This window comes from Solanum verrucosum, unplaced genomic scaffold (genome assembly GCF_900185275.1).
Source record: "Solanum verrucosum unplaced genomic scaffold, falcon-dt-bn FXZP01000284.1, whole genome shotgun sequence".
Lineage (NCBI taxonomy): Eukaryota > Viridiplantae > Streptophyta > Magnoliopsida > Solanales > Solanaceae > Solanum > Solanum verrucosum.
The window spans coordinates 1917450-1937363 of NW_026019936.1; the positions used below are offsets into that span (position 1 = coordinate 1917450).

General features: G+C 32.1%; 1 protein-coding gene and 1 pseudogene across 1 annotated transcript; one reads left to right on the forward strand and one right to left on the reverse strand.

Annotated features, from left to right (window-relative positions):
- The first annotated feature begins 2655 nt into the window (after positions 1–2655).
- Positions 2656–5286, forward strand: LOC125837370 (receptor-like protein Cf-9 homolog; annotated as a pseudogene).
- Positions 5287–6795: 1509 nt separating this feature from the next.
- On the reverse strand, positions 6796–17789 carry LOC125837480 (linoleate 13S-lipoxygenase 2-1, chloroplastic). The gene is made up of 11 exons (XM_049516587.1): positions 17452–17789; positions 14812–15080; positions 13251–13488; positions 11974–12297; positions 11254–11339; positions 10765–10875; positions 9592–9896; positions 8675–8941; position 8497; positions 7759–8098; positions 6796–7219 (listed from the first exon to the last, which is right to left on the reverse strand). Exons 1-11 carry the CDS (start codon positions 17786–17788, stop codon positions 6801–6803), a joined length of 2697 nt encoding a protein of 898 aa, XP_049372544.1. The 5' UTR covers position 17789; the 3' UTR covers positions 6796–6800.
- Between the last annotated feature and the right edge of the window lie 2125 nt (positions 17790–19914).

Here is a 19914-nt window from a genome sequence, read left to right on the forward strand (position 1 = left end):
TGTGTAACCTCCAGGTATTCAACTTGATCTCTATCCTTCAAAGAATTACTTCATCCTCAAAGCTCTTAACTTAATTCTTTATTTTTGAAAATTGCAGGATTCATGTCTACAGAGTTGCTGAGGATGCAGATAAAATCCTTTTTCTTTCATACTTTGTGATGTTTCCATAAAGTGTTTCTTATCCTATGAATAAAGACATGACTTTTCTTCTTTTGAGACTCGACCAGATTTTGTTTACATTGTCTGTGGCATTTAGATATAAATTCGACTGATAAACAGAATCGGACACAAACTTGAATCTTTAGATCATTCAATCAGACGATATGTGTCATCACTAAAAAATATTGTATTTCACTCAACTCTTTCACATTAACACAAACATAGAATACTCACTTTAAGTTGAAAAACTCTGTAGTTAGAGAGTTCAAAAATACTTTTTTCCATCAAAAGGTCAAACATTACCAGGGACCAAAGTTGCAATTTTCTATGTTTAACTCTTTTCATTGAAGCAGCAGCAAAAAGATTTTTTGCATTATTCTCTACTGTCTGAGCCTCACATAGACTGGAATCTGCATTCTTTGAAGAGTTGGAGAAAGAGCCTTCAACTCTTCCCATCTAACTCTCGGATGACAGAGTTACCCAACATCTCTAAGATGGAAGGTAGACGGTACAGGTTGAATTAATCGAATTGAACACAAGTTGACCTGAACATCACTGTTATACAACAACAAACTGCGCCTCAGCCCCAAACAATAACTTGCATAGAGACATGCAATAATGTTCAAACCCCAAAATAAGATAGACATAAACACATAACTGAATGATAGAATTTCTAGTGATCGAAATCCATAAGGATTTCAAACTTCATTTAGGAAGAAATCAAGCAGAAGCGCTTGACTATAGGTGAGCTTTATCGTGATCAACTATTGTTCAGATTAATTACTTAGCAAACCGCTGCACAATTTCAAAGTTTCGGGGCAAAGAAAAAGATTCATAAAAACAAAAGTAGTAAACAATAGGAAATACCTCGCCAAACAAAAGGATATCACTACAGCTTTCCTTAAGCAGTGCTTTAATCTCTCTGCAAAATCCATATGCAGGATCCTTTTAACTGATTTTGATGAGTCGAGATTTCACAAGAATGTATCTGTCAAGCTAGGACTTAGCTGATGCGGCAGTTATCAGCTCCACTAAATAAAACTGTGGGCTTAAACCTTGAGTATTCCAGCATCTAACATTGCTTTTCTCAAGGCAGAAGCATAATCCCACCTCTCTGCGCCAGCACAAATGATTCACTTGCGACTCAAGCAGTAGTTGTGATACTTCATTTCCCAATTCAATAGCTCCATGAAGTCTACAAGCACCCATCAGAGCCCCCAAGACAGTGACATCAGCTTCAAAAGGCATCTTCTTTATGAAGTCGTACGCTTCCTGTAGTGCTCCATCTTAGCTACAAGTCCAAATTCATGTGACATTTCAAGAGCAAACCTGCTTGCTAACCATTGCATCAAATATCTTTGAAGCATAAGCCAAACAACCCATCTTTCCATAAAACGTAATTAATGCGGTCGTCATGAAGACACTCAACTCGTCATTCTTTACCATGTAACCATGTACTTGCCTCCCTATATATAATGCCACACAAACATCCAAAAACGTGCAAGAAGAAAAAATACTAATAAATGTAGTCTCATTTGGCTTCAATAAACCACACTTCACTTCTGCGTGTACCATCATTCTCTGGAAAAACTTAACAGCAACTTCAGAGCACCCGTTCTTCATGTACCCATAAATCATGCTATTCCATGAATAAACATCTCTATAAGGCATGTGAGAAAACATCAAGAACCCCAAACCCATATCCCATTTTTCCCACAAACATCAAGCATCGTATTAACAACATTCAGTATCACAATTATTAGCTAACTATCTCCTGGGGCCTATTAGACTGATGAACAGAAACTGGAAACTACTTGGAAGTCAAGATCTATGTACCAACCAACACGATTATCCTAACCAATCAATTTCTTTTTGGAATTTTGACTTGAAATGTCTTTTCTCATAGTCTATACACTAACTATTATTCTTATTCTGATGGCCACCTATTCTGACTAATCAAACTTTTTGAATTTTTGACTTGAAAGGTTTTTTCCCCAGTCTATACACCAACTAAGAAAAATTTCAATTCGTAATAAAATAACAGTTTCTTACTTGACTTTATATTGTTAGTTTACATAGTCTTTGCATATGGTGTGACATATTGGGATGATTATTTTTGACTCATTCAATAACAATAGACGCATTTTTCGACCAAACTATAAATTGTATGGACATTTTTGGTCCAAACTATTGACAGCATGGGCATTTTTAGACCAAACTATTAATTAAGAATATGTTTAGTTGAATATATGAAGAATATGCCATATCTGGACTCCTGCACTGTCTTCCATCAGCAGGTCAATTCTTGTGGAAAATTAGCTGGAGCTGGCGCACTATGTAAGGCGTTGTATTCGGAGTAGATTTCCAGTCTAACCTTAATGCATTAGCAAAATGACTAGGTAACTTGTAATAAATTCTTCTTTGCCTAATTTGTGTTATATATACCTCATCAAAATTATTAAATAGACACATAAAGCAAACATTTCTTGTTTACTTCTCTACCAACTTAATTAGTTTTGATCATTTTTAGTGCAGAAATGGGTTGTGTAAAACTTGTATCTTTTATGCTATATCCCTTTTTCGGTCAACTTGCTTTCTCCTCATCCTTACCTCATTTATGCCCCGAAGATCAAGCTCTTGCTCTTCTACAATTCAAACACATGTTTACCATCAATCCTAATGCTTCTGATTATTGTCTCAACATAAGTACAGGGCAAGAGATTCAGTCATATCCAAGAACTCTTTTATGGAACAAGAGCACAGATTGTTGCTCATGGGATGGAATTCATTGTGACGAGATGACAGGACAAGTGATTGAGCTTGATCTCTGTTGCAGCCAACTTCAAGGCAAGTTTCATTCCAATAGTAGTCTCTTTCAACTCTCCAATCTCAAAAGGCTTGATTTGTCTTATAATGATTTCACTGGATCGCTCATTTCACCTAAATTTGGCGAGTTCTCTAACTTGATGCATCTTGATTTGTCATGTTCAAGTTTTACAGGTATAATCCCTTCTGAAATCTCTCACCTTTCTAAATTGCACGTTCTTTGAATAAGTGGTCTATATGAGCTTAGTCTTGGGCTTCACAATTTTGAACTGCTCCTTAAGAACTTGACCCAATTAAGAGAGCTCAACCTTGACTATGTGAACATCTCTTCCACCATTCCTCTGAATTTCTCTACTTATTTAAAACTCTATCGCTTCTAGACACACAGTTACGTGGAGTATTGCCCGAAAGAGTTTTCCACCTTTCCGATTTGGAATCCCTTGATTTATCAGAAAATCCCCAGCTCACTGTTAGGTTTCCTACTACCAAATGGAATAGCAGTGCATCACTCATGAAGTTATATCTCTATGATGTGAATATTACCGGTAGGATACCTGAATCATTTGGCCATCTAACTTCACTTCATGAGTTGTACATGGGTTATACTAATCTGTCAGGGCCCATTCCTAAACCTCTATGGAATTTAACCCACATAGAGAGTTTGTTCCTTGATGATAACCATCTTGAAGGACCAATTTCCCAGTTCTCGAGATTTGAAAAGCTCAAGAAGTTAACACTTAAAAATAACAACTTTGATGACCGACTTGAGTTCTTATCCTTCAACAGAAGCTGGGTGCAACTTGAATGGCTAATTTTGTCATCCAATTCCATCCACCATGAGTGGACTGCAAAACCTAAAAAAGCTATACTTGTCATCAAACTACTTGAATGGGACTATCTATACCTTCCTGGATATTTTCCCTTCCTTCACTGAGAGTGTTAGACTTGAGCAATAACACTTTCAGTGGAAAACTTCAGGGGTTCAAGTCCAAAACATTATATAACATTTCTCTAAGACAAAATAAGCTGGAAGGTCCTATTCCAAAGTCACTCCTAAACCAGCAGAGCCTACAACTTCTTCTCCTTTCACACAATAATATCAGTGAACAGATTTCTTCAGCTATCTGCAATCTGAAAATATTGGCAGTACTAGATTTGAGAAGTAATAATTTGGAGGGAACAATCCCACAATGTTTGGGTGCGATGAATGAATACCTTTGGAATTTGGATTTGAGCAACAACAGTCTTAGTGGGACAAGTAATACTACTTTTAGTATTGGAAACTCTCTCAGGGTCATTAGCTTGCATGGGAATAAGCTAAAGGGGAAAGTCCCATGATCTTTAATCAATTGCAAACATTTGAAACTCCTTGATCTAGGTAACAATGAATTGAATGACACATTTCCTAACTGGTTAGGAGACCTACCTGATTTGCAGATTTTAAGCTTGAGATCATATAAGTTGCATGGTCCCATTAAATATTCAGGGAATACAAACTTGTTTCCGCAGCTTCAAATTATTGATCTATCATCCAATGGATTTAGTGAGAATTTACCCGAAAGTCTTTTGGGGAATTTGCAAGCCATGAAGAAATTTGATGAAAGTACAAGAACCCGACAGTATATTTCTGATCAATATATGCTTGTTTATGATTATGTGATGACAATTACAACAAAGGGACAGGATTATGATTCTGTTAGAATTTTGGCTTCTAACATGATTATCAATCTCTCAAAGAACAGATTTGAAGGTCATATACCAAACATTATTGGAGATCTTGTTGGACTTCATACGTTGAACTTATCTCATAATGTCTTGGAAGGTCATATACCGGCATCATTGAAAAATCTATTTGTGCTCGAATCATTGGATCTCTCATCTAACAAAATCAGCGGAGAAATTCCGCAGCAGCTTGCATCCCTCACATTTCTTGAAGTCTTAAATCTCTCTCACAATCATCTTGTTGGATGCATTCCCAAAGGAAAGCAATTTGATACGTTTGAGAACAGTTCATACCAAGGAAATGATGGATTACGAGGATTGCCACCCTCAAGAGATCGTGGTCGTGATGATAGGGTACCACAAGTGACAATTCCAGTTGAGCTAGATAAAGAAGAAGAAGATTCACCAATGATCAGTTGGCAGGCGGTTCTCATGGGTTACGGTTGTGGTCTAGTTATTGGATTGTCCTTAATATACATAATGTTGTCAACACAATATCCAACAAGGTTTTCGAGGTTGGTTGTGCAATTGGAACACAGAATTACTACGAGAATGAAAAAACACAAGAAAAGATATTAGTGTGTAACCGACAGGTATTCAACTTGATCTTTATCCTTCAGAAGATTACTTCTTCTATATCGATTTATTAATGTGCAAGTTTAATGCTTTATTTTTGAAAATTGCAGGATTCATGCCTACAGAGTTGCTGAGGATGCAGATGAAAGCCTTTATCTTTCCTAGTTTGTGATGTTTCCGTTAGGTGTTTGTTATCCTATGAATAAAGACATGAATTTTCTTCTTTGAGACTCAATCAAATTTTTCTATGGCATGTAGTTATTAGTTAACAGAAATCAGACACAAACTTGAATCTTTAGATCATTCAATCGGACAATATGTGCCATCACTAAAATCATTGTATTTCCCTCAACTCTTTCACATTAACATAAACATAGAACACTCACTTTAAGTTCCAAAACATAAAAATAAAAAAAAATCTGTAGTTACAGAGTTCGGAAATATTTTTATAAAGGCTCATGATGGTCCTTCATCAAAAAATCAAAGAAACATTATCAGGGACCAAAGTAGCAGTTTTCTATCATTAACTCTTTTCATTGAAGCAGCAGCAAAAGATTTGCATTATTCTCTACTGCCTCACATAGACAACATCCTGTGGTTTCAACATTCTTTGAAGTGCTGGAGAATCCAACTCTCGGATGACAGAGTTCCCCGATATCTCTATTGGTGGAAGGTAGACGGTACCAGTTGAATTGAATTAATTGAATAGAACACAAGTTGACCTGAGCATCACTGTTATACAACAACAAACTACGCCACAGCCCCAAACAATAACTTGCACAGAGACCTGAAATAATGTTCAGAGCCCAAAATAAGATGGACATAAACACACAACTGAGTGATAGCTCCATGAAATGTACAAGCACCCATCAGAGCAGTGGCATCAGCTTCAAAAGGTATCTTCTTTATGAAGTCGTACGCTTCCTGTAGTAGCCCAGCTCTGCGTAAGAGATCAATCAGACAACCATAGTGCTACAAGTCCAAATTCATGTGACATTTCAAGAGCAAACCTGCTTGCTAATCATTGCATCAAATATCTTTGAAGCATATATCAAACAACCCATCTTTCCATAAAACACAAACAATGCAGTCGTCATGAAGACACTCAACTCCTCATTCTTTACCATGTACATATACTTGCCTCCCAAGATTTAATGCCAAACCAAAGATATACTTTTTTTTCTTGATCTACTAGCCTCTGTTCTCTGTGCATTCCTATTTCTTAATAAATCTCAAATGTTTTATTTATTTTTTAAAAACAGGCATTCTATAGAAGCTGCAGTTTTCGCGGATAGCAGATGGGCAAAGCAATCTGCTATGGTGAGCAGCCGGTTCTATCCACTTCTTCTTTTATTCTACACATCCGGTTCAGGTTATCATCAAACACGACTAATTTGTATCAACGGGCATTTGCAAAAGCAAAATGAGCTAGCACATATGATAGATTGCATCATTTTTATTACACATGAAACTTTATTACAAAATTCATATCTTTTACACACACACACACACAAAAATCAAATGGAAATACTATAAGGTACACCTTTTCCAGTAACTCCAGGTTCAGAATATGGTTTCAACAATTCATATGGCATAACTCCAGCTCCATTTCTATTATTCAACTTACTATCATTATTTCTAGCATCAATAATCCCTTCAAGCTCCTTCAATTTCCCCGAAAACACCTCGAACGCCGCGTTAATTACGGGGTCTTCAGCCCAATAAGGCTCAATCTTTTCACCAATATATTCTTCATCTGGTGAATGGTTTGATAAGACATCCAAAATTGTCATCACTTTTGTTGCTTGAATTTGTGAAGGGAAGCATCTTAGTAGTGCCTCCTCAGGCTTATTCATGAACCACTCCCATTCTTCAGCTGTTGGATCCTCAGTTGGCATTTTTGATCTAGCAACTGTTGGCCTATTTGGAAAGTAGCCTACATATGTAATAGAATAGTTAATATGATGAGGGCCGAGCGCCCGGCTATCGAAAACAAACTATCTACCTAGTTCACCCAAACAAGATAGGGATAAGGTCTGTATAATACGCCTCACTCTCTCCAAACAGTGACGTAGCCAGAAGTTTTACTTAGGAGTGTCAGTTGTCACAATATAAAAAAGGGGCATAATACATAAATATGCTCTTTAACTTGGCTTCAACTAGCATCTATGCCCTCCAGTTTTGGTTGTGTACAAGTAGACACACATGTTCTACGTGGCATAATACATGTAGGATGCCACATAGGACACGTAGGACGAATGTGTCTATTTGTTCAATTATAACAAGTTTAAGTGTCTACTTGTGCACAGTCAAAGTTGGAGAGCGTAGATGTCAGCTGAAACCAAGTTAAAGGACATATAGTATATATACCTAAACTAAAATTTTGACCTAGCTAAACCACGTTATTTTTCAGCAAACTCCAGACTCCACTTGTTAGATCATACTGATAAAGCAAAAAAAAGGTAAGGTGTGTACCTGCATAGCTGTATTGGCCAAAGTTAACAGCTGCATGATGGCCAGAAGTTACCCAAACTATTGTTGTGACAATACCAATTAAGTCATTTGGGGTTTTTAACTCTGGCCACCATGGCTCATTTCTCTTGTCACCATGTCCAATATTTTTAATCTCTGACCACCAAGCTTGGAGTTCTTTATCAGATTCAATAAGATTTGTTTGTGGATAATAATGGTTTACATAATTTGTTACCCATTGTTTAAGTATGTCCCAAAGTACTAATCCATCATTAGCAAAAGGGTAATCTTCTATTGCTAGTTTCAATCCATGTGGTTCATTTGGATCTTCCACTGCCAATCCCTGTAAATTTTGCACAAAATAACATGTTAGTAGAAGTAGGGGCTCGTCCAAGTCCTTTTCGTCGAAAAATTATACTATATATAAGGTCAATCTTATTTTTATGTATATATATAGTAGATGTTGATTCTCCTGTTTGTGTTATACCAATGTACAAACCAATAAATCTTGATTTAGAAAATCAAGGTTGTCTAAAGGGTAAAGAAGTTACTTGTGAATACTTTATAGCTCATCCTGATCGTATTTCTCCCGAGATGAAAGAAAATATTAGTTATTTTTCTTTTCAGAACTATTGCCCCAATAAAAAATAAACTTAATAATTAGAGGTCTCAAGTTCGACCTTCGCAAACGGAAGCACCTTTGGTTGGGAGCATTTTACCTCCAATATAGGATTTTCTAACCCTAAAATGAGCCCCACGTGTCTCGAGATCTACCCCTTTTTTTAATAGAGTCACATTTAATTGGGAGCGTTTTACTCCAAAGTGGGATCTTTTTACATGAATTTAGATTAGTAGGGTCCCAAAACAGATACCAAACACCGAATCAAATTAGAATAATAGAAGATTAGTGAATTATTACCTACTAATAAGGTTTTGTGGGAGTGCCTCTTGGTCAAATCTCCATTCAGCACCATAGGCAATAGAACTCAACTCAATTGCATACTTGCCTGGGAAAAATGAACTCTCAATAATACCATTAGCATTAATAAGTGCTTCTCTAGCTAAGGCATTTATCTCCATTGTGTATCTGAAATGAGGATGCAGCAATCTATATATTGGATGCATTGCACTTAGTTGCCTATTTGATGCAATAATGTATGGCTCTGTACAACAATGAGTTCTTAGCCTGCAAAATTTTGGTACAAAAAAATAATTAGTCATAAAATTTTCAACATCAAAATTACTAAGAAAAAAGTTTAAGTTATATGCATCGTGCGTCAGTCAGTGTAAGAAATTTGTACACCATCAAGTCAACCTTTCCTTGTTGTAACAGGTACTCTGTCTTATTTTTAAGATTATATATGGCATGCCTTAGGAAGACTTATCTATAAGTAATATCTTTTAAGCTACTTGATAGTGTAAAAAAAATCTTTACGCTGACATCGGGATAGAGTACTAATGTGAAGAGTCATTACATTAAAAATGATCTTTAGCGGTAAAAGCTTAATTGCTGCTAAAAGCATATTTTTAGCTAGTGGTTTGTAAATGCCCCTAAAGTCTATAGAGACACTAGATCCAATGACAATTAACTAATGTCGATAAAAGTTTTATCACTTTTGTTAATGTATATAATTATTACCGTTAAAAGTTGTTTTTGTTAAAGTGAGTCAGTTAGCAAAGAGTTCAAGTTATATGCGCCGTCAATATGTAATATGGAATTTATACATGATTAACAAATCACTTTTACTTGTTATAACAGATAACTTGTCTTATAATAAATCTAATATCTTAAGAAGACTTATCTGTAAATATCTTTTAGGTGACATGATAACTTACCAGTGACTAACTAGTTGATGATAGCCAGAGTCATGAGAAAGAACATGAGCTTTGGCCAATTTCCATAGCCAAGCCCCAGTGGCATTCCAATCATTTGGGGAATAAACTTCCTTCCATTGAGGTTTATCATCTACTGGTGGCCTAGTTAGCTCAATTGCCAAAGGTTTCAATGTGCCTTCAGGTGTCAAGAAGAATATAGTTCTTGATCCATATAATACTGACCCTTTGAGTTCATTCACTTTGTTCACATATGGCAACAACAAATCATGGTAATCTAGGATGAACAACTTCTTTTGTTGAACTGCCTGTATAGATATATAACTCAAGAATTAAAATCAAGACTTTATATACATAATCCAAGAAATTGTGGAAAAATGATATTAAGGGGTGATCTTGAATTTTTGGTGACCACCTTAAGACGATCTTAATAAAAATGACATATGTTGTCCATCAAGAATAAATTCTAATTATAATGTGTACGCAAATTTAGTTTTTTCTATGAGGAATAAAGAGTTATGACCATTTAAAGAAGTTACAAACACTAAATAAAGCTAGTGTAATGTGTTGTCGCTTGTTGGGGTAGGAGTTTCAGTTGTAATGACTTGTGAATAATTAAGCTAAACCATGCAATGTTTATCTATATGAGGTAGAACTTGTGGCAAATTGAGAAGATTCACTATATTGCAATGACTCGAACTCGTGGTTCATAGGTAAAATAAATTTATATCCAATAGGAAACAATGGTTGTTTTTTAAAACATCTAATAAGTTGGGGCCAAAAGTTCAAAATCACCCCTATGGAGGTCATTTTTGCAAATCACCCTATATTATAAAATATAACTAGTGCAATCTAGTATGTGGATTATTTGTAACGTATGACCTTTCTTGAGACTATTGGTTAAATCATGTCTCTCACTTAGTTCAACAAACTAAATTTCGCCTTTAAAAGTAGTTGGGTGACTCTTTTCTTGTGAAAGACAAATTTATTAGCCCATTGAGCTATTGGGGGACTTGATAATTTAAAAAGTAACCTTAAGAAAGGCCATTCGTGCAAATAAAAAAGATCAAACTATTGGCCAGACTAGATATCGTCTGTCTATAAATAAAGCAAAAAATGTAGATTTTTCTCGTAATTGAAAATAAATAAATAAAAATAATGTGTTTATATATATACCTGTTCAACAGTCATATAGTTTCCAATTTCTTTCTCAATTAGCTCTTTTGTGATTTCTGATTCAGGAGGTCCATACACTTTAGGGTCTAGCTTGCTCCTCAATGGCCATTCCTGTATTTAGCAACAAATTAGCGATGGATAAAAATTCAGTTAGTTTCAAGGCAATTTGACGATGGATAATTAGTAATAAGGTTTATGGCTAATTCTATTTTTTTTTCCTGATATTTATGATAAAGTGTATATATAATAGTTAAGCATATGATATTTGAAATCATATCACAAAAATATGTATGTTCCCAATACTAATATTCCTTTTAGTAAATCTATTCATAGAGCAACATAAAGTGAACTCAAAATAAATACCTATTAAGTTTAAGATGATATAAAGAGAAAAAACAATCAAAATTATGGCAATAACATATAGTGACCTATACTATATGAGTTGATATAAATATCTAATACAAATAAGTTTTTATCGTAATAACATACCGTAACCAATCGGATACTGTATGGATTCAAACCAGCCAAGGTTTGTCGAGCAAATTCCACATCTCTAAACCAAGAAAATTTGTCCCCTGCCATAAATAGTACAAAGAAATAAAAAAAATATTAAATCGTACAAGCAATTTTCAAAAATATCATCACATTCGTGTCTAATTATTGAAATATGTGGTGCATTTTTGAAAGACAAGAATGACAACATTTTTGAAGAATCCAATCAAAGTGTAAATTTCTAATTTTATATGTAATATTTAGATTTCTGATCCCCCTCCTTAAAAAAAATAAACAAATCTACATGATATCACATGAAAATATTTATTGATCCAACTACAAGAAGCAAAATGCAACGACATTTTCGGAGGATCAGATCAACATATATATGTTTCTAGTGTTATATATGCAATTCTCAGCTATGTTCCTCGTATATGTCCTTCAAAAATGTCCTTGCACTTGTGTTGAATTATCTAAATTTTATGCATTTTTAGAGAATCTGAAATAATTTTTTAACGATATTTTTAAAGGATCTGAACAAAGTATAGATTTCTAATAAAAATATTTAGATTTTTTTTTATCTTTAAAAGTGCTAGATGCATGATATCAAATGAAAATAAATGTTGATCCAAGTACATTAAAGCAAAACACATATGTTAACATTTTTGAAAATTCTAAACAACATAGTTAATTTATAGGGTTTTTTTGGGTACTTACTTTGAACCAATTGAGGGGATTCAAAGAGCAAGACATCTTTTCTAGTATCAGAAATAGCCTTAATAAGTCTTGGTACGACGTTAAAAAGGCCACTTTTTTTATCTCCAAGTCCTGGTAGATCAACACCGACATTGAAAAGCGAGTCAATGGCCGGAAAATGTGGAAACCCGAGGTTGGGATCGGTTACGACCGATTCCAACGCGGGCACCACCGCGTGTAGGACGGAGTAAACGGTGTTGCCGGAGAATGTTAAACTCTTCACTTCTGAAAATGCTTCATCTCTTGGTACGTACACAAAGGTACTCCTTGTTTCAGATAATGGATCTACAAAAAAAAAATTAAAAATTACAAAATTCAATTCGAGTTTAACTTCTACGTACTAATAGTAAAAACTTTTTTTTAACATAAGTTTCTAAAGTTACTATCTATTACTATGACATGTTAAATTACATTAATAGAAAGCCAATTTGGTTAGCTGATTAAAAATTGTTGATAATTGTCAAATGTTAAAAAATAGTTTAAAGCGTAGAAATTTATTTTTTATTCAGTTATGTGTCTGGATAGAAGTGAAAGAAACTTTTTTAAAATAAATTGATTGTTATGCATTAAGTAATTGGTGTATTTAGTAAAATAGTGTATAGAAGTGTTTTTCTAGTAAAATGACTTAAATGTCCTTAAAGTTATTTTTACAAAAAGAATATAACAAAAATGGTGAAGGGTGATGAATTACAAAAATGAAATATAGAGGGAGTTGGTAATTTCATTTTGAAAGAATTTTTTGGTGATTAATACAAAAGGGCAAGTTACACACATTTAGTTGATCGTCCAAAAATAAATATAATTCACACAGTTAAATATATTAAAAATATATAGACTATTACATATCTATAATGTATAGTTTAGTGGACAACTGTTTATGTCAAATTCTCATTCCAAAAACTCTTTACGCTAAATTGTTTTCTTTAGGTCAAAGTAAATATTAAGTTTAAACAATAAAAGTTTTTTTCAAACATAAAATGCTTATAAACTGAAATATCATAAACTAGGAATAACCAATTTATGACTTTTTACTGATTTTAACTTATAGATATACTTGTGGTGTGCGTTTCCCAAAATATGTAGATAAATTATAAATTCATTTTCCATATATAATCATTTGATATCTAATACTGAACTATTCAAGATTCAAGTCATCACATAAGGCACATTTATGGTGAGGTGGAGGGAGGGGATATCCACATTTTCAAAAGTTCAAACTCGAGACAGAAATAATATACCTTTTTTACTTCTTGGTCTACCGGTTCTACACCTTCTAGGATAAGGTAATTCTTTTCCACCAAGTACTGGTCTCTTAGCATCACCATTACCATTAGCTTCTCCAAGATCATTATAAACATCATAATCATAAATCCTCTCAAATACTTTTCTTTCTCCAATTCCATCACCTCTTAATGTCACAAGTTCTTCCTCTCTTAACCTACTTACTCCACTTGGGGTTTGAGATGGTAAATATGACTGCAAATTGACGATATAATTAAGTAAATAAAAAAACAGTAGCATACTTCAACATAGTATTATAATAGCTAGAGGTTATCAGTCCAAATCCCACTATTGTATATCTAAGAGTGTCAAAGAAGCGAGTTAGGCTAAATTTGAATGAGTTGGGGGGTTGGGGTGGGGGTCGGGGTGCGTGGAGGATTAATTGACCTATCCAAAGGTTATTTGAATTGAATCGGGTTGCTAAAATCATAGGTAATAATCCAACTCATTCAACTCTTACCATATATATATCCTAGTATCTTTCTTGTAATTTGTTTAATAACCAAACAAAAACTGATAAAACATTTTTTCTTTACTATGACTGAAGCAGCTCATATTTTCATGAGCTAATTTCATAATTCTTACTACCACCATCTATCAAAAAGATTTTTCACAGGTCAATATCATTTTAATTATTTTCTTTCTCAAAATGTATATATCACTAGATTGTAATTTTCGAAAAATCTAATGTTATATATATATACCTAACACGTTAAAAAAATTGTAATATAAGGAGAAAAATAATAAGTTTAATTAATAGGACCACAAGCCCCACAATTTGTTGTACTTACGTTTTTTTGTCTTAATAAGTGAGAGGAGAGTAGTTTTCTTCCCTTTTTTTTTTTTTTTCAAAAATGGACCACAATATGTTCCTAATAAAAATGGACCGTTTCCATTTTTATTGGACTATAACGCTTCGTTTGTTCCACAATTGGACTATCTAAGTGATATACGATAAAGGTTTGGACCAGAGAAATACGAGAATATCATTCATCTATTATGATAATCAATCAAGTACACATTTTTTATTCTGAACAAAGAAATCTAAGGGGGTCACGGGTTCACGTGAACACATGATCCTCTCCCGAGATAATATATAGTAGTGTTATATTTTTTTTAAAATATTGAAAAATAGATATCCACACTTGAAGTATCACATAATGCGAGTATGATTGGGTGCACTTCTCTCCACGAGGTTGGAAATTTAAATTTTATATTTATCTTGTTTTATTTTTCTTTCTAAAATTAGATAACACTTCTCTAAGTGGTAATTGCTATATATATATATAGAGAGAGAGAGAGAGAGACCTATAATTTTAAAATCTTAACGATTTTCAGTAATAAAAATCTAAATATTGAATCGATCAAATTTATATCATAGATCAACTTTTTTATAACAGTGCACCCATCATTTTAAAATTCTGGATACGCCTCTAAAGAAATCCTCTCTAATATCTCCGATTATCATAGCACGAAATAATTTTTAAAAAAAATAGAAGAGAAGGAATTATAGCCAACCTTATTTGTGAAGAAAATCCTTTTATCAGGATTATCAAATTTGGAATGAACCCAAGAGTTGCATGTAATTTCAACTTTGCCATGGACAAAACCGTCAATTACTATATTCTTCACATACATTTCCTTGTGGTGCTCATTTTCTACTAAAATTGCACCAACCTCCCCAAAGTCTTCAGGAATTACAAAATCAGCCTCATAATGTGTGTCGCCATCCACATCTCGTCCACGATGTGCATATGCCCTAATGCCTGGCTTCTCAATTCCAGTCTCTTTAAAAAATTTAAATTTAAAAAAAAATAAAAAATATTAATAATATTTTAAAATTTTAAATTAAATGAAACATTGAAGGAAGAAATTAATTAGCGGAAAAGAAATATAATGATACTTTTCTCTATCTCTTTTTTATCGTACAATAAAAAAATTCGATTTTCTTCTCTACCAACTTATTATTATTTCTTATCATTTATAGTCAGTTAGTTTATTAGAAATAAAATTGATGATACAACTAAATTTTGATGAAATATTATTAAAATACACAAAAAAAAGGACTTTTTTCTGTAAGGCTAAGAAAGTCACTTACAAATTATTATAGTATACCTATTATGTATTATCACCCCGTTCCTGAAATATTGACTTTGAACTTTATTTGTTTTCAATTTTCAAAAAAAAAAAAACTTATCAAAGTAAAATTTGCTTCGTTTGACAAGTTACATTTTTTTTTCTTTTTTGGGTTTTACATTTGGTGTACTCAGTACATGTCTTAACATTCGATTAAATATAAATTTATGCATTATAGGACTCATTTGTGTGTGTGGATATCCCTTTTAAGAGGAATTTTTTTTATTTTCACGCATGCGAACTAAAAATCTTAAATTAAAAATTAAGAAAATTTAAACCATATCAACGACAAACCACCATATATATTATTTGTGAGGTCTTATTTTATCGCTAGAAAATGAAGGAATAACTTATCCTATGTTTAACAATTCTTGGATAAAACCCTTAAATGACTAAATTATCCCTCAATTTCTTTTTCTAAATCTTTTTTATAATTTGATATCCTTTTTAATTATATTGAAGTGATTATAAATGTTCTTTTTAATTCTCCAAATCCATGTCAGTGTAATTTGATGATTTCACAAACTAATATTTTTCTCTCCATGTTTGGTTTGCTATATTGAGTTGATTTTATTTTATTTTTTAAAAAAGGTAGTTCGTCGATTGACCACTTGAACTATTTATTATTTTTTTAATAAGCTTTAGATATTTGAACAATTTAACTACCTTAAATATATGTTAAGTTTAAGGTATATTTTACCAACAAAATAATTAAAAATGTATCGTGCTATCAGGTACATCACACCTCAAAATTAACAACAATTTATTTTTCATATTTTAGTATTTAACTTGACTTGTTTAATGAAATAAAAAATCCTACAAAAATTCAAGGGTATAGTTGAAAAGAAGATTTTTGTAGAGTTTATCGCTGAAATAATTCAAGTGAGAAAATAGCAAATATGACGATAAAATTGTTCTTCTCCTAACTAGTTAGAAGGCCACAAAAAATAATATTGCCCGACAGTTATTTATCTTGACTCAAAATAAATAATCTACCTTGACTCATTTACATGAAATAAACAATCTCATAGTAATTCAAGGATATAATTAGAAAGAAACTTTTTATAAAATTTTAAACCAAATACAATATTATATGAAAAGCAATGAACCAAACATTTGATAAAATATAATTTCTCCATTATTAATGAACTTTTACACTAAACAATCCTATTAAATGATTCAATTGAAGCAGACAGAAGGACACCTTTTTCATCACTTTCTGTCCATGTGATGTGACTCATTCTAATAGGTTTAATAATATATAGATACTTCTTTAAATTTATCAATAAATTTTATTTTTTATCAATAAATTCTATTTAGACATTCAACTCTCACATATATATAAATTTTAAACTTTTTAACATCGGAAAACTAACTGGATGTGTGTTATTGTTTAATTACACATACACGTTAAATTTTGAACGCACAACTTTATAAGTGCAGTGAATTTTATAATGAGAACCTTAAAAGTTGAAATCATAGGTAATCCGCCTCATCAGATTCAAATTCAAGTGGTTCAACCCAATTGACCTATTTTTTTTAATACGAAGCATCTCATAGATATATATGTCTGAAAATCACTAAAATTTCAATAAGCTTCAAGTTTTGATCAAATCATAATTTCAAAAATTACAACGAGTTCAGTTACGTTATAAAAGCTTTAAATTTGAAAGATCAATACATGAGTGTTGTAGCATTTCTGAAGGATCCAAACAACATAAAAACACTACTCCTACTAACTAGCTAAATAAAAGTCATTGAATGCACAATTATATAAATGTATTATGAGAATCTTGAAAGTTTGAATAAGCCTATCATATAGAGTGAGGATAATCAGTTCAACAATCTTCATTGAAAAATCATAATAGTTAATATAATATCATATATATTATACTTTAAATATTTTTAATCAAATTTCTCGATTCGTCACTGCTTTGACCCTGATCAATGCACATAAAAAGAGAGAGAACACACTTTTATTTAGGAAGAAAATTAATATATGAGTGAATAAAATATACTTACTATGATCAAGCTCAGCAGCAACAATCCACAAAAGTAGTGATTTACCAAGTAAATCACCAATATCATCAAATCCTCTTGATAAACTCAAATTAACTTGTTTTTGGACAGTCACCACAGCTTTAACACTTGTGGATTTTACAGTAGAACTAACCACAGCCTTAGTGGTATTTGCACCATTATAATTATGACGAACCCCAAAATTATTCTTTTTTTTTAGTCTAAAGTTTTTATTTAAAATATTTATGGGAAAAGAGGCTAAGAATAATGGATTAGTATTCCAAGATGGAATTAGGGTTTTTGTAGATTGTGATGATTGTTGAAGTTGAGGCTTCAACATTTTTTTATTTTTTTTTTCAATTTTGATTGATATATGGTTTGGTTTGCATTTTGGTCTCTAAGTAGTTCTCTTTATATAGATGATGAAGTTTTGCTTAGGTACCTGTGTGTGTGTTTTTTTGGGCATGTAGAACCTTTTCTTGGATATTATTGAACGCTGAACCAGAATTTAAAGTTTATGAGCTCTGAATTTTATATCAAATTAATCGCTCGTTTTAGTTACTGAATTTCACAATTTATAAATATGCATTCATATTTATAATGTATTTTTTAAGGGAAAAAAGGACAGATATACCCCTGAACTATCGTAAATGGTATGTAGATACCCTCCGTCATACTTTTAGGACATTGGTGCCCCTACCGTCCAAAAACTAGAGCATATATACCCTTTATACTAACAGACATACACATGTCACAATCTTATCCACCGATATGACATTTATTAAATATCGGATTGACGGATAAGATTGTGCAACGTGTCCCTATTTAGTCTTCCGTTAGAGTGAATGACATATTTTCTCTAGTTTTTGGACGGCAGGGGCATCATATCCCAAAAGTATGACGGAAGGTATCTGCATACCATTTACGATAGTTTGGGGGTATATTTATCCTTTTTCACATTTTCTAATGTTGATACAAGATATAACCAAAAGTTATTGAGTTTGTCCGAACCAATGACGGAGCCACATTAATGTTGTTTACAGATTCAACAGAATTCAGTAATTTTGGCTCAAATTTATATTTTTGATGTATATATGTTGAAAATTAAAAACGTTATCAAAAACTTGTGACACTTAAAATTGAATAAATACAATATATAGCAATCATGAATTGGCAGAAAAAAAAAAGCTTATGATTTCAGACTTTTATTCTTAGAGTTGTTGTAATCTAAATTACTATTTATACGTATTAACTACTAGCTTTTTTAATAAAATAATTTTGCCTCAAGTAGACAATAAATTGCGTCCTAGAGATATTTTCCCCTTATGTGGACAATAATTTTCTTCATGTGTTAAAGTTAAATTGCGATCTCTTGACTTTTTACAATTTTAATTAAAAAAATGATTATTTTTTTTAGATATTTTATGTATAAAAATAAAAATATCTTATAAAAATGACATAATTTTTTTTAAAAAAGTGTAAAGAACATATTGAGTTTTTATTAAAGTATTTATATACTAGAGAACATGGTCGTGCTTCGCGCGAGGGTTAAAAATATGTGTTAGAATAATTTTTCTTGTGGATTAATTATGTCATTATACTATCCAATCGTATCATTATCTTTTCATTTGAAATGATACATGCTCTATTAAAAAATATTTTATTTCCATTGCACTGAATGGGGGAATTGTTAGTATGTTTTGACGGTCCTCCTTGCTTTTTATTAAGATACCAAGGAGATTGAACTTTTATATTGTAATATCTATTATGGATACTTTTGTGAATGTTTTTGAAATGGTTTTCAATGTAAAATAACAGTAAAAAAATATAAAGAAATACGTCAACAACGTCCTATCATTTGTTATTAGATTGATTTTTAGAGAATATATTCTCTAATAACAAATTATTTCATCTTTGTATTACATTGAAACCAATACATGAAAAACGTCATTTCATTCTTTGTAAGATTGATCTAGTGAAATTCCTCTGTTTATATATTTTTTCAATCGCTCTTGTTTCTTTCTGAAATATGCAATTTGCTATTGCATAATATTTTCATACATCACTTTAACCGCTTTGCTTGATTTTTCAGTTGCATCTATATTCAAAAATAAATGTTTTGTTAATTGTTTAGAAATGCAACTTAAGATAGTTATGAATATTAACATTAATATTTTACCTTGACAATTCTCCGAACTAATTTGTTGGGGATGATCCATAATTTTCTTATCAATTGTAGTATTCCTGTATAAGTATTTATCAAAGTCAAACTAAGGATAAAGTGTTGCAATAAAATGTAATTTAAATATAATAATATTGAACATTTGAAAAACTAACCTGAATTATAGTATGAGCAGATGGTGACTATGAAGATAAATGGTGTGTCTTGATGTTTTAAATTTTGTTTGTGGTATTTATACCACTTTTTTCATTTGTTGGTTGTGCTTTCCACTTAATTGTTTAAAT

Bases quoted from the DNA above. Each gene is read 5' to 3' on its own strand.
- LOC125837480 (XM_049516587.1), bottom strand. From the start codon at position 17,788: ATGTTGAAGCCTCAACTTCAACAATCATCACAATCTACAAAAACCCTA. The intron at 15,081-17,451 runs GTAAGTATATTT...AATTTTTTAAAG, and splicing joins TGCTGCTGAGCTTGATCATA to AGACTGGAATTGAGAAGCCA. The intron at 8,942-9,591 runs GTAAGTTATCAT...AAAATTTTGCAG, and splicing joins CATCAACTAGTTAGTCACTG to GCTAAGAACTCATTGTTGTA.